This window comes from Aedes aegypti, chromosome 2, assembly GCF_002204515.2.
Source record: "Aedes aegypti strain LVP_AGWG chromosome 2, AaegL5.0 Primary Assembly, whole genome shotgun sequence".
NCBI classification, from domain to species: domain Eukaryota; kingdom Metazoa; phylum Arthropoda; class Insecta; order Diptera; family Culicidae; genus Aedes; species Aedes aegypti.
The window spans coordinates 168,753,479-168,768,809 of NC_035108.1; the positions used below are offsets into that span (position 1 = coordinate 168,753,479).

General features: G+C 37.0%; 1 protein-coding gene across 2 annotated transcripts in view; it reads left to right on the forward strand.

Annotated features, from left to right (window-relative positions):
- Positions 1-10,999, forward strand: part of LOC5575365 (integumentary mucin C.1) — a 55,527-nt gene extending 44,528 nt beyond the window's left edge. Inside the window, exons 1-3 of one of the 2 annotated variants that reach the window (XM_021843080.1) lie at positions 8,675-8,707; positions 8,824-9,974; positions 10,062-10,999. In XM_021843080.1, coding sequence (XP_021698772.1) covers positions 8,690-8,707; positions 8,824-9,974; positions 10,062-10,548 — 1,656 coding nt within the window. In that variant the 5' untranslated portion in view covers positions 8,675-8,689 and the 3' untranslated portion in view covers positions 10,549-10,999. Of the gene's footprint in view, positions 1-8,674; positions 8,708-8,823; positions 9,975-10,061 lie in introns of those variants that run through there. The other variant, XM_001661839.2, reaches the window with a different exon arrangement.
- The last annotated feature ends 4,332 nt before the right edge of the window (positions 11,000-15,331 follow it).

The window sequence follows — 15,331 nt, forward strand, 5'->3', positions numbered from 1 at the left end:
TATGTAGTTGTTCAACAAACTTCAAATAGTTTGTCAATCCAAGTGTCATTTTTTACCATTATTTTTTCCATATTTACTGAAAACATTATATTTACTAACATGTTTATGTTTCACACAAGATTGTTTATCATGGTCTAATCACTTATGAAAGTGAATTCTGTGACCCAGCGATCTTCCCACTGACAAATATTTCCAGTAACTTCTGTGGAGATGCGAAGGTAAACACGGTCTTCAAATAGCAAATGTTGTGCACTTATATTCCTTCCCCAATCCCACTTCACTACAAGGACGTGGACTGAAGAAGATCATGGCCAATCCCAGCCGAAATTCTAGTTGATTCTTTGTGCATATTCACTAACTTCGGTAAATCACGAAATAACAACAATAGATACACTCCCGTGCAAAAGTTTGGGTTCACCCCCTAAAAAACATACAAAAGTGTTCTCTCCATAGCTCTGTGATAACACGTCCAATTGAAACTCTCTAAGGGGTCGTCCATAAATGACGTAGCTTTTTAGGGGGGAGGGGGGTCTTCACGAATTTGTGACGAAGTGTGACGAGGGGGAGGGAGGGGTCCTAGCTAGTGGACGTAGCATTTTGAATCAAGTCCGTAAAAAGGAAGGCGCTGAAAAAAATTGCATACAATTATTTTTCATGAAACTTCTTTTATTTTACTTATAAACTTGGGTTATAAAATTATGATTAAGCTTCAAAACATTCATATGACAAGATTGTAAAAATATCTATGAAACTTTAGATTTTCTTGATAAATGCAATCAAACAGATGTTTTGAAGCTTTAAATAATTATGTGAATATTATATAATATTCGCGTCTAAATTAATAAATTTATAAATAAACAAAATAAGTTTAATGAATTGAAGAAAAATCAATGCTCTAACTACTTGGAGTACATTTTTTTGCCATTTGTTGACATGACATAAAGTAAGCCGTTTTAGTTTTATCCATATTTTCTGTTGGGGCTTTATTTCTTCAAGAAAATAAAATATGCTCTTCTTGGCAAATATTACCTTTAAAGCAAGATATTTATTTCGTGAATTATGCCTTCAATGTTGCAGGAGATTTCCACCCAATCAACTCATCATTTGTTTTGATATATCAATGCTCTTGATGGAATAGCCTGAATATTAATGAGGATAATAGATTCGAGTGTTAACAAAATTGCGCTATCATTAAATTTTGTTAATAACTCGGAAATTTGAAGAATTTTTATTATTTAACGGTTTCATTATAGGTTGTGTAAGATTATTTCAGTATGGAAACGATAATGAAAATCAACTGAAATATTAAGAGAGATTATTGTATTAGTTTAATAATCGCTAAAATTGCCTAAACATTCCAAATATTTCAAGTGTAATCATTTATGTATCAGGCCACTGTTTGATATAATGATTTGAAATTGGATAATATTAACGATGATTCATTTCAAATTAATATATTTTCTTGATCATCTTCATTGAAATCTATTTCCTAACATCGAATAATTTAAAAAAACAATCCTCTAATATAACGAAATTTTTGTTCAATATATTATAAAATATATTGGACCCTAACTCGACAGTAACGAGCTTCATCAATTCAATCAATTTTTTTCACATTTTTTATAGTAAACTTGTTATTTTATAGTAAGAACAGCAATAGTAATATAATTTAGTCTATAAGAAACTGGAAACCAAAACCAAGGAAAATGTTTATTTAAAACTTTTTCAAATTACTTTTGAGCGCTACTGTATATCAAACAGTTAGAATAGATTATCCTTTCATTTCAGTCAGTAATAAATATCAAACTTTGTATTGAACTTCTCAATTCCAATTTTTTGTTTCAACCCAGTCACTAAGGAAAATAAAAAAGGGGGGGGGGGTGCTCGATATGCTACGTATTTTCCAGGGGGAAGTACCAGCATTTGTGACGAAATGCTACGAGGGGGGAGGGGGGTGTAAAAAATCAGCGAAAAAATGCTACGTCATTTATGGACGGCCCCTAAGCCGCATTTGAAAGGGTGAACCCAAACTTTTGCACGATAACTTGACTGACTGTTTCATTGATTTTGAATACTTTCCAGATTTTTCCACCAAAATTTCGTGGGGTCTCTTCATAGAATATAAGATTACGATTCTAATGACACTTTGATTTAAAATTTTGGTCGATCCAATGCTGAGGAAATTAGATATGATTTTTCAGTGTGATTTTTGAAAAATGTAACAACTTTTAGTAAAAATTTAGTATACAAAGTTCAAAGAATGTTTTTGGAAAAATACATACGAAGTAAGAATAACTCTTTGCCTTTCGAATGCGGCTTAGAGGGTTTCAATTGGACGTGTAATCACCGAGATATGGACTGAACACTTTTGCATGTGAAACCCAAACTTATGAACGGGAGTGTATGTGTAGTCAGTCTAAGCTAAACTAAGCTAAGCTCTTATGGTGGTAAGCTCCATCAAAGTTAATACGCCAATCGCGTATTATCCTCGACTTACTATAGTAAAACGCGATTGGCGTATTAACTTCGATGGAACTTACCACCATTAGTGTTCAAATTACTTGCGATGAAGTTTTCTTCTGCCGATGGCATGTCGCTTACGGAAGGTTTTAATCTGGCAGCACCGATCTCATGTCAAGGTTCTTTTGGTTCATCTACGTAGGGCTGAAAATGTTATACTTCTGTTTTTCCATTGATGCGTTCCAGTAAGCTTGGCAAGATTCTCCCTTTTTTGCATTCATAATTTATTTCACATCAGTATTCGCTCCGTACCAGTTGATAACCATTTAATTATCTTTTTCGCTGAGTTTGTACACGATACTTAACATTGTTACATTCTTTACGGCACTTCCACAGATTAATTGAAAATTAAACGACTTGTACGCCTGTCTCCGTTCCGTTTCGAGAGCGAGCAATGGCGCTTACGCCTAGGCTAAACTTTGGAAATGGACTTACATTAACATTCTTGGCCAAGTCACTCCCGAAGATTTTGCATTTTATCTGAATCTGAAACGTTTGGATGCGATAGTCCCCGTTTTTTCCTCATAAAGATATAGAAAGGTTCATTGATAAAAAGTTTCATCAAATGAAACACATGATCAACGTAGATTTTTGAATGATCAAACTCAACACAGTAGGCCTGGACATTTTATTATTTGTATCATAAAACTAATATGCTGCAATTATTAATCTTGATAAGAAAAATTATAGAAGTTTTCGATTTCTTACTCTTCCAGGATTCTTTCTAGTACTGCCTGTGTATGAGAAGACTAGACTAGACATGTTCATAAACTCCAAGATACTGTTTGTTTACGCCAACATAGCGCATAATGTTATCAATAGAGAGACCCAAACGAGAGTGACATTTTGATCGGTTTTATGTTTGGTATACCACAGTTTCCAAGCTTTTAATATAGCTTTACTTTATCTATATGTCTAGGAGACTTTTGCTATCCCTTGTACATGAACCGTGGATCTCCTTATCCTCAGGTCCAAACCTCACCATCAACTCTACTTTGAGGCGATGGTGAAGGACTGTAGGGTTCAAAGATATGACGTCTGAATTATGGGTAACTGTTTTTTTGTTTTTTTTTTTACAAGGGGGAAATCTGCAAACAGATCCCCTGAGAAGGTAACTCAGGGTATGCGGGGATAACGCACCAACCCGCTATGCACTGTGCTTGAGCAATTCTTTTAGAATTGCTCAAGTGGTGAACAGTGCATCGACCAAGGTATCATTATAAAAACCTTGGCATCGACATTACGGGCAGGGCTAATCCTCTTCAGCTTACTCTTGGTCGACGCGCCATAGGCGCTGTAATTATAACATAATGTGAGTGACAGCCGTAGTTACTGCATTCCAGCACTCGGCCTCCGCACACATTCTCTCTATTATATTGTCGGTGGACGTGTCCCCTCCGCATGTTGTGAGCATGTGACCTCTCACAGCAATGAAACGGGGGCAATCGAACACGACATGCTCCGCTGTTTTCTCCACACCACAATCGGGGCACGCAGGAGATTCTGAGTGCCCGAACCTATGCAGGTACTGTCTATAGCAACCATGTCCTGACAGAAACTGCGTCAGGTGGAAGTTCACAGCCCCATGGTTTCTACTATACCAATCTGACACATTTGATATTAGCCAATGGGTCCATCTACCCTTAGTGGAGTTATCCCATTCCTGCTGCCAGTTTCTGAGCGTTTCCTCTTTACACGTGTTACGGACTCCTCTGGTACCCCTTTGGTTGAAGCATTCAACATCTTCCTTGATGATGAGCCCGATGGGCGTCACCCCGGCTATGATGCACACGGCCTCTTTAGATACCGTCCGGTATGCACTTGCTACTCTTAAGCACATTATCCTGTACGTGCTTTCCAACCGCTTTAGGTTTCTGCTCGTTCTAAGCGCTTTTGACCAGATTGGTCCTCCGTACCTTAGTATGGATAGCGCCATGCTTGCCAGTAGCTTGCATTTGCTGGCAATTACAGCAGAGCTGTCAGACATCATCCTCGAAAGCGTTGCTATAGCCGTAAATGCCCTTTTACAAGCATATTCAACATGGCTAGCGAAGCTGAGCTAAGGGATCGCTTGGACTCTATGGTGCTATTACCTACCGAAATGAGCGCCCGTTGCTCGGACTTGCGGTTGTTGACCACCACCACCTCAGTCTTGTGACGGGCCAGTCCTAGTTTCCTAGACTTCATCCATTCCTTAACTATGGAAATAGAGTGCTCTATCAACTCTACTTCCTCCATCGATTCACCATAGACCACAAGGGTGATATCGTCGGCGAAGCCAACAATCTTAACACCCGTCCGAAGGGGCAGACTTTTTCAGACTTTCCGTGGTCAACAATATGATGCCACAAAACTTCTGGGAAAATAAAAAAGTTGCCACCCATGCTCGAACACGTAAATTTGTAAATTTGGGTTTTCGATTTTTCTAATTTTTATTTATGAACATCCCTATCATTTTTTCTTTAAGCTCTCATCACCTTTTTTGTTAAAAAATGAAAAAAAAAAAAATAATTTTTAAGCGCTTTTTGAAATATGATTTGGAAAATATGAAACAAAAACAATACCGTAAAATTGGGTATAATTGATCAGAAGGGTGAAATTGATCATCGTATCACACGATTTTATTTATTCGTAATTGAGCACAAATTTCAATGTAAGCTGCAGTATGTGAACGTTGTTTGTCGTAACTATTGTCGAATTGTGTGTTGTGAAGTTTTTTGCGTTAGAGAATGTTTATTACTATAAAAATAATGTAAAATTTCAAAATCATGCACGGTGAAGTATTGACAAACACCTATGAACTTCTATTTCTAAGCAAGGATTTGATCATGGTATAAACCTGAAAGTTTGTGAGGATGCTTGAGATATATCCCCAAACCAAATTTCATCACCAAAACTCGTACCGATTAGCTCAAATGGTTGAAATAATTGAATTTCTGTTAGACATCATTGAATTCCTTTGGAAATTGCATACATTTAGGCGTGTTCTGCGTAATTCTTGAAATTTAACTATTCGTTATTTATATGAATATTGGATTGTTAAGAATTTGACAAGCATATTCGGATTCAGGGATCTCAAATTTATCATGTAGAGTTGTTTTGAAAACTAACTATAATGGCATTGACAAGTGATCAATTTCACCCCGAAATGAGATCCCCTGATTTTTTATTTTAGATATATTTTTTGACACTAAAATGACGTTTGTTAGAAAATTTCGGTACATGAGTCGATGAGGCTCATGTTCGTACCGTAAAACGGGGTAATTTTGATAATGCGGGTAACTTTGATAGTGCGTAACCCACCGCATACTAAATGAAATATCATAATTTCTGTTAATCAGTTAAGCAAAACGAATGCAAAACTAAAGAATATTAGTATCACACTTCATGTAAGAGCGGTTTTCATTTCAATCAAGAACATTTTAGGCTTTTTATACGAATTTAAAAAAATTACACAATTTTAGCATTTTCAAAACGCTTACAAACAATCTGTTCTACGATCACTATTTGGTGTAGTTTTGAATAGTTGGCCACTTATCTTTGATAGCCTAGTTATCATAGAACTTGAATACGGTCTCAAATCTCTTAGCGAAAAGTATATTCACAAACTGGGACCATTTTTGTAATCTAAGTCAGAAATATCCATATAACGTTAAACGCCTAGAGGTATGCAATGCCCTACAAATGTTCGTTATTCATTCAATTTTGTTCGAATCATACTCCATTATCAAAGTTACCCCAAAACAGAAAACCAACTTTCGATTATATGAAAAATTATATATCCATTCAAAATGAATCTTTTGCCAATTTATCGACTGTAATCGATAGCTAGGATGCCAGTACTTGTTTTAAAAATATAAATTGTAAATCTTTGAAACAACATGCAAAAATATTCAAGTTTTCTTCGAAAAAACTATCAAAGTTACCCCGTTTTACGGTACTTTTTTTCCTGCATTTAGTTGTTTTGCTTTGTTAACATGCTAGAAAACAGACTAGAAAAAACGTGAAAAATGACCAATTTCACCCGAAATTACGGTACCACTAGGCGCTATTTATGTGACAGGTTTATAGTAGGAAAACACAAAATGTATGAATTTTTAGAGTTATCTTAAATCAAATTGGAATCAAGCGTTTGTAGACAAACATTATTGAAAAGTAAAAATAAATAGCAAAAGTCACGAAAAACTTTCATGATATGTGTATAATAAGCCAAGTTTAAGTCATTTAAATAATGTTAATTTCCGTGCTACAAAAATATACCCAAATTCAAATTATTCAAGTGATTACAATACACCCCTCAACTGAGAGAACAGTTCTACTAAACAAGTGCTAAGCCCGTGACTTATCCGGTTTCTCCATGTTCACGCCGACGATTGAGAAGATGTCTCGAAAGATACAATTAACGTGCGAATCTCCTGTCCAGGCGGCGAGCGATACTATCTCCCGCTTCGTTCCTATAATGGGAGGATGTATCGAATGTGCAGTAGCCTTGACTGCGTTTCTTTTATTAACTTTTAGTACCAGCTTAGTACAGTCGTACAAAGGCGATACAGTAAACCAACTTCGCACAAAAGCTTGTCAGCCAATATCTAGTCAAGGAGTGCAGGCTCACGTTTTAAGATTTAAGTGAATTTATAATGAATAGGTATAGAAGATGTGCTCCGGTGAATCTAATGCGTTTCATGGCATGTAATAGAGGGTGGTTCGATTGCTGATTATAATAAAGGGGATGGAAGAATGCGTTGCGCTGCCTCCAGAGCACATTTATAAATGAGGAATCTTTCTATGATTTGGACATACTCTCGTTCTCTCATAGTAGGAGAAGTCATCATTAAATCATATATTTTTCCTCTAAATCTACTAACAATTTCTAGGCGATCACTTAGGGAAATAGAGAGGTTCATGAAATATTTGAAATTAATTCTTACCAACGAAAACTAAACATCAGATAGTTGCTTCAAGGAAGAGTCTATAAAACGCAATTAATACTCATCACTATGATAACAAGCGGTTTGCGTGATCATACATTTTAGCACAGGGATGTCTGAACTACCCATATTAGCTCGTGTACATACACAATAAATCTTAAGTGGTTCTATTAATCATACGTTTATGACTTTGCTGTTCTCCAGCTGGATAATGAACAGGAAAATTAAATTGTAATGACCTAATCAACATAACTTGCTGAAGAAAGTGCAATGTTACATCACGGATTTGTTTAGAGATGCAAGACCAATACTTCTTTAATTATTAAAGCACGTAAAACATATTACCGTGAAAAAAAAAATGGTGTCATGCTAGCTTTCTGTTTAAAACAGTGTACATATACTCTATGGCTACAATTGGTGCTAAGGCCAAAGCTAGTGCTTCTACTCTTATATTTATTAAGGGCACTCTACCATTTATGGACATTCATGTGATTTCTAATGACTTTTTTTTATTCAATGGAGGTTATCAATACGCTTCTCTGTGTTGCTTGGATATGAAACGTTAATTATATTTTCAATCCCAAGATATTAAATATCTTAAGATTATCAAAAATAAACCAGCTCTTGTTTTCGATTTGCAGTGATCTATTTTGAATAATAGGTCGATGGCCGGCATAGTGTCATCTACATTACATCACTTCTATGACTATGACTAGCTGTCCTTAGCGAACGGTATATCATCATCCAGCTAATAAATAATCTACGATGCAGCCAATTCATGTAGAACACACTTACAGTCACCTCCTGATCGAAACTTTGCAAACAAGTGTCACCACGAGCCCAACGTGATAAAAGCTGTGGAAGGTCGTTGGATCTTTGGCGGTGTAGATTTCAAATATTTATCATCATATTAACATATGATGCCAATAGCTCCGGAACCCCTCCCAATTCTAAAGAACAGAGAAGCCAATACAACCGTGATCGTCGAAGCAGGTTTCAGAGCAGATGATTCGAACTGAAAACCATTGCATGGTCGCAGAAACCAGTTTATGTTTCTCTCTGCGATATATTTTTTTTGCTGATTTTTAACATCGAAAAGATTCGGTTTATTTTCCAAAACATTGAAAACTTGTGACTACAGCCATTCGAAACCGCATTTGCAATTCAAATTTTCAGCATTCAGTCACTAGACACCGGAGGAAAACAAGCTGTTTTGCCGGTTTACAATAACATAGTCAGGAATGGTGTCCTTGTTCAAGGTAGCATTCCATTCGGGTGGAATTATTGTCAATCAAAGTTGAAATACTGATAGATAATCTCTTTAGCAATATGTACCATCAAATTACTAATAATTGTGTTTTTTTTTCTTTTACAGAATTTACCTCTTCTGGCAATTGCATCGCTGCTAGTGGTCTGTCGGGCAGATATTCCACTATTGGAACTTGGACTAGACTCGGAACCTCAGCAATACAAGAATGTACTCGAGCCAAGTGAATCGGCAAACGTTTTCAGTGGATATTCGAATGATAAACCGATCGTACCTTTTCCCGAGCCAACCAAACAATGCGTAGGAGGACCAGATGTTTGTGGCTACACATATACCACGCCGACTTGCCCATGGGAAGTTCGAACGGAATACAAAACTACTACGCAAACTGAAACTAAAGTTAAAACAGAAATATCAACGAAGGTGCAGCAACAAACAGTAACACAGACAATTCCGACTACCATCACGGAAACCACTACGAAGGTGACAAGACTGTGTAACGAGTACCTGCCTCCGGTTGAACCAGTTACGACTTCTGTGAGACCGAACCCAGTTACCAAAACGGTAACTTTACCCCCAACTACAACCACGATAACTTCTCGGGGACCTCCACTTTCTACGACTCGTACAATTACTCCAACAACTACTGTAGTTATCAGTCAAACACCTTACGTAACCAACACTCGCACAGTAACTCCAACCATTACTAGTATCATCACTGCCCAAAGCACTTCGTTGACCAGGACCATCACACCTACTTCGACCTTTTTGAGCTATTTGCCTTCCGTATCCATTACCAGAACTATTACTCCAACTTACACCAACTTGGTATACTTGGACTCAGTAACCCTTACGCGAACTGTGACTCCTACTTCAACTTATCTTGCGTACCTGCCATCTGTGACCATTAATCGCACGGTCACTCCGACTTCCACCAGTTTGTTCTACCTTCCATCGGTGACTGTGAACAGAACCGTAACTCCAACCAGTACGAACGTTTTCTACGAGTTAGCAGCTACCGTCAACCGAACTGTCACACCAACGTCAACCAACGTATTCTACGCAGCGTCTGTCACCGTCAACCGTACTGTTACGCCCACCTCGACCAGACTTTCGTATCTGGACTCGGTAACCATAGACCGTACTGTTACGCCAACATTCACCAAACTGATCACTCTGGACTCGACCAATACGCAAACTCGTACCCTTACACCAACCTTTGTCGTGCAGGAAACGGCTGATACACGAACGGTCACTAGGTAAGAGATGTCTTCTTGATACTTCTGATATGACTGTGCATCAGAATTTCCCAAGATTAGATAACATCTATTTTTCTTTTTTTTTAGGACCATTACTCCATCGTTCGTTGTGCAAACATCCGTGCCAACTTCCACCATCACTAGGACATTCACTCCGACCAATGTGATTACAACAACCGCTGCAACAACCAGCACCATAGTCCGTACCGTCACTCCACGAGCAACCAGCACAACTACTATAACTGCAGGCGTTTCAACAGTGACCGTTCGGGATACTAAAACTATAACTACCACGCCAGTGTTGACGTCGACTCCAACCATCTACTCCACCATTACGCTTCCGGCAGTTACACAAACTATCTGCAAGCCCGTCAACACCTATCTTCCGGACGAAGGAACTCCAACCATAACCCGTACGCGCACCGAAACCGTTACCGAACGTCTGACGGAAACTGTCATCACTTGCACGCCCACGAACGCCTATCTGCCAGTTCAGCAAACGGCCACCGTCAAACGATCCTCTTTGAATCGAGACGTCGTTCCACCGGAACCACTACGATACAATTTGATCTAGAAATAGCCTCGTAGCGATGTCGTATGAACAAGAAATAATACTCTGTCCTGTCGTAGAAATGAGATATGCCAGAAGCGTAGCTTCTATTTGCCTCCTTCCGCAAGCTGGTGCTCTATCGATCCAGATTTCCTTACTTTTCAAACGAGAGAAACAAACAAATACTCAACATCCCTTTGTTGATACAAAGTTCAACGCTGTGTTTTAGCAATTGTTAGCAATAGATGTATTTTCATTTTAGTGTAAATAATTACGACGAAAGCAGTCGCACGACAGATCTGTTTGTTGAAGTACTGTGACAATATAAGATTCGAATAGTGTTAGCAATTCGCTACGAAACCAATGCACTATGTAACGAAAAAAAAAACAATGAAACTAGCTGTACAGTAACCCAAAATGTGTTCAAAATGATGGCACTCGAAATAAAGACTTCATGGTTGTGTTTTTGAATTCATTAGCAGCGTGTTAGTTGGTCCTAACTCTAGTAAGGGGATTTCTGTCAAGAGAAAGTGGTAGTATAACTTCTTTTACTTTTCAAGAATTATGGATATTAGTGGGGTAGAGTGGACATCTTTTATTGTATTATTCCAAACATTACATTCATTTCTTATATCTAGGTGTTCTGTGTTAGACAACACTATCATCCTAATTTGATGAAACCAATTTATGATTTTATTAACATTTTGTTAACAACATATTACATTTCATTTGCCGGAGCAGTTCAGATTTTTTACAGGTGAGTTGATTTCACCTGCTTATAAAAGAAAAAAACGTTTTAAATCAAAAACCTAAACTTACCTTTACCTAAATATACAACGCAATAAACGTGACAATGGAAGATTGTAACGATTTTTGCCTGAAATTATCAATGATTATATTCGACATTTGTTCCAATGTTTCAACATTTGATATTCTATGTAACTCATTGGTACTATACCAGGGAGGAAGCTTCAGAATAATTTTCAAAATTTTATTTTGAATTCTCTGCAGAGCTTTCTTCCTGGTGTTACAACAGCTAGTCCATATTGATACAGCATACAACATGGCTGGCCTGAACACTTGTTTAAAAATCAAAAGCTTGTTCTTAACACAAAGTTTTGATGAGTGGTCGAATGTCCATGGCGGAATCCAAACTGTTCATTGGCAAAAAATGAATTTTCGTTGATGTGGGCCATCATTCTGTTCAAAATGACCTTTTCATGGAGGAAAGCAAACTGATTGGACGATAGCTAGAAGCTTCTGCAGGATTTTTGTCTGGTTTTAAAATTGGAACAACTCTAGCATTTTTCTATTTGTCAGGAAAATATGCTAATTGAAAACATTTGTTAAACATATCAACTAAGAATAATAAGCTACTTTCTGGAAGCTTCTTGGTGAGGACGTAGAAAATTCCATCATCGCCAGGAGCTTTCATATTTTTGATTTTTTAATAATAAATCTCACTTCTTCCTAATCAGTCACCCAGGAATTTTCGAGAACGTTCTCTTGATTGAGAATATTTTCGAAGTCCTGAGTAACTTGATTTTCAATTGGAATAGTGAGTCCTAAATTTAAATTGTGCGCGCTTTCAAACTGCATAGCAAGTTTTTGAGCTTTTTCGCAATTAGTTAGTGATAATTTGTTTTCCTCGTTCAATGCCGTTTTTTTTTTTTCAAATTTTTAGATATTTTCCAAAAGGGCTTTGAGCCAAGGTCCAATTGAAAAATTTTATTTTCAAAATTGTTGTTTCCTAATTGTGAAAATCGTGTTTAAATTTCTTTCTGCATCTGAAATTGCCTGCTTCTCACGTTTTTAAGACGAATCAAGAATTTAAAATTGTAGTCTATAATCACTGATTCAATTTTTTTTGTAAAGAATTGCTAACATCAAGATCACTATCGATATATGTTTCATATATATTCCAGTCGGCTCGAAAATAATTGAAAGTGGAGCTGATAGGATTGAGAATTGTTTCATATGATATTTGAAATGTAACAGGGACTTGATCAGAATCAAAATCAGCAAGAGTAACTAATTGGCTACAAAGATGACTAGAGTCGGTTAAGACCAAATCAATCGTAGAAGGGTTTCTAGAAGAGGAAAAACCTGTAGGGCTATCAGGCTATTTAATTAAGATATATCTTGAAGAGCACTCATCAAATAAAATTCGGCTGAAAAACGAGCATTGTTCGAAACCAGCGGAATTCCGGAAACGAAAAACATGACCGTTCATCTGCCTGACAAGAGCCTCGACCACTCGCCTACGCAAAGGGCAGTCCCAAACGTTTGACTTATGATGGACCCCACAATTCGCGCATACATACTTTGTGGTATCATTCTTCACAGGACAGACGGCCTTAGCGTGAGAATAACCTCCGCAAACCATGCATTTAGCATCCATGCGGCAATGTTTTGTACCATGATCCCACTTTTGGCACCCACGGCGCTGAGTGGGGTTCTGGACTGGGGTAAAATTCAAGTAAATCATTTATTTCATTTCTGATCTCTTCAGATCAGTCACTTATAGTCACTTGAGAGACTTTTCAAGACAACTTTAAACAAATGTTCAGGTTTGTCATCATAAGTAAAAAAATGTACTTCTTCTCTTCAAGATGTTTAAGAAGAAGTTTGCGATCTTTATGAGTTTCCAGCAAAACACGACAGTATCCTTTCTTTGCGATTTGGAAAGAAAACTTGGTTTCCCTAATGAAGTTCAAGATCTCCTGCCTAAATCCCCCAAATTCGGTAAAACTTACCTGGCGGCACTTGTTTCCTCACTTGAATCCAAGAGTCGGGGCTACGCGATGTCCGGGTCTGAAAACACTGGCTCATATTCCCGGACAGTCTTTTTGCACACCGATAAATGTATATTTTTAATTTATTTAATGGTACCTAATGCAGTCACCGAACTTCCATAATATCTTTCTTTGAACAGTTTTGGATAAAAATTCTATAAAGATATATTTTACTAGCTTTTACTTCAAACAAACGTTGTCTGCGCGTTCATCGATTGTTCAACTCGAGTTGAAGTTAAATCGTGACGAAATGACGTCCAACATGAACAAATGATTTGTTTTTATTTTTATTAATTATTTAGCAGTGGTTACTAGATTAGAAATAATTGTGAAATGTTTAGCATTGTTCATTTAAAGGGGGATGAATGAAAACCAGACATTTAATCACGTAATTTTAACTGTAATTAATTAATATAATTAAAGTGTCCGAATATTGGCACCGTCTGGATTTTGATTCACCACGGTGCCGTAATTTCGGGTGTAATTGATCATTTTTCACGGTTTTTCTTGCCTGTTTTCTATAATGTTGACAATGCCAAACAACTAAATGCAGGAAAACAAGTACGAAGGTGAGTCTCATTGGCTCATGTGCCGAAATTTTCTAACAAATGTCATTTTAGTGCTAAGAAATATCTCTAAAATAAAAAATCGGGGGGTCGCATTTCGGGGTGAAATTGATCACTCGTCAATGCAATTATTGTTAGCGTTCAAAACATCTCTACATTATAAATTTGAGCACCCTGAATCCGAATATGCTTGCTAAATTCTTAACAATATAATATTTATAGAAATAATGAATAGTTAAATTTCAAGAATTACTTGGAAAACGCCTAAATGTATGCAATTCCCTGAGGAATTTCCTGATATCTAACAGAAAATCAAAAAATTTCAACGGATTGATCAAATTGGTACGAGTTTTGGTAATGAAATCTGGCTTAGGAATATATCTCAAGCATCCTCACAAACTTTCAGGTTTGTGCCATGTTCAAATCATTGTTTAGAACTAGAAGTTTATGTATGTTTGCCAATACTGCACCGTACATGGTTTTGAAATTTCTCATTATTTTCATAGAAATAAACATTCTTTAACGCAAAAAACTTCGCAACACACAATTTGACAATAATTAAGACAAACAACGTTCATTCACTGCAGGTTTTATTGATATTTGTGCTCCATTGGGAAGAAATAAAATCGTGTGACACTGTGATCAATTTCACCTTACTGATCAATTTCACCCGAATTTACGGTATATCAATGACACTAATTGTCATCTGTTTTTGACCATGCTTCTGTTTCTGCAATCGTTCACGGAGACGGAATTCAACTCAATTTTGGGTTGTTTCAACGCAATTCCGTAGTTGAGCCCAATAACTCAATTTTGGCTAAATTTCCAAGGTCCCCACTAGGTAGTTTGGCTTTAATTCCATTAGAAAAATATACTCAATTTTGGGTTGATTTAACGCAAAATTGAGTTCTTTCGACCCAAACATAAGAAAAGTTGCATTTACCCAAATTTGGCTTATTGGGCCAAAGTACCCCCATTGGGTAGATGCAGCTCTCTCTATTTTTGACAACATTCGTGTGGGAGAAAGAGAAAACCGAGAGACTTTGGGTTGAAACTATAATCGATATACTTAATTTTGGGTAAAGTAAACTCAAAAATTAGGTAAAAATATTTCTCCGTGTTGGGTGTTTCCTATCCGACTTAAGTAAGCCCAGAGAGCCATTCTGATTTAGAATCAGGTCACCCAGTAATACGTAAAGCTTGCTGAAGAGCAAACCTCAAAATGTCCGGAATCTAATTTCACGCTTTTCACGATTCGTACAGGCAGTTTGGGAAATGAGGAATAACTTAAATAAGTTGAAAACTACATGCGGCGTCTTACCTGGTTCGTCGTACCTAATATAAATTGAAGCGTTAAAATTTGTGACTGTCATACTCAAGATCAGATTGCTATGTCACAGCCTACCTGATTGAAAATTACTGAGTCTATGCGTCGCATGAAAAGCC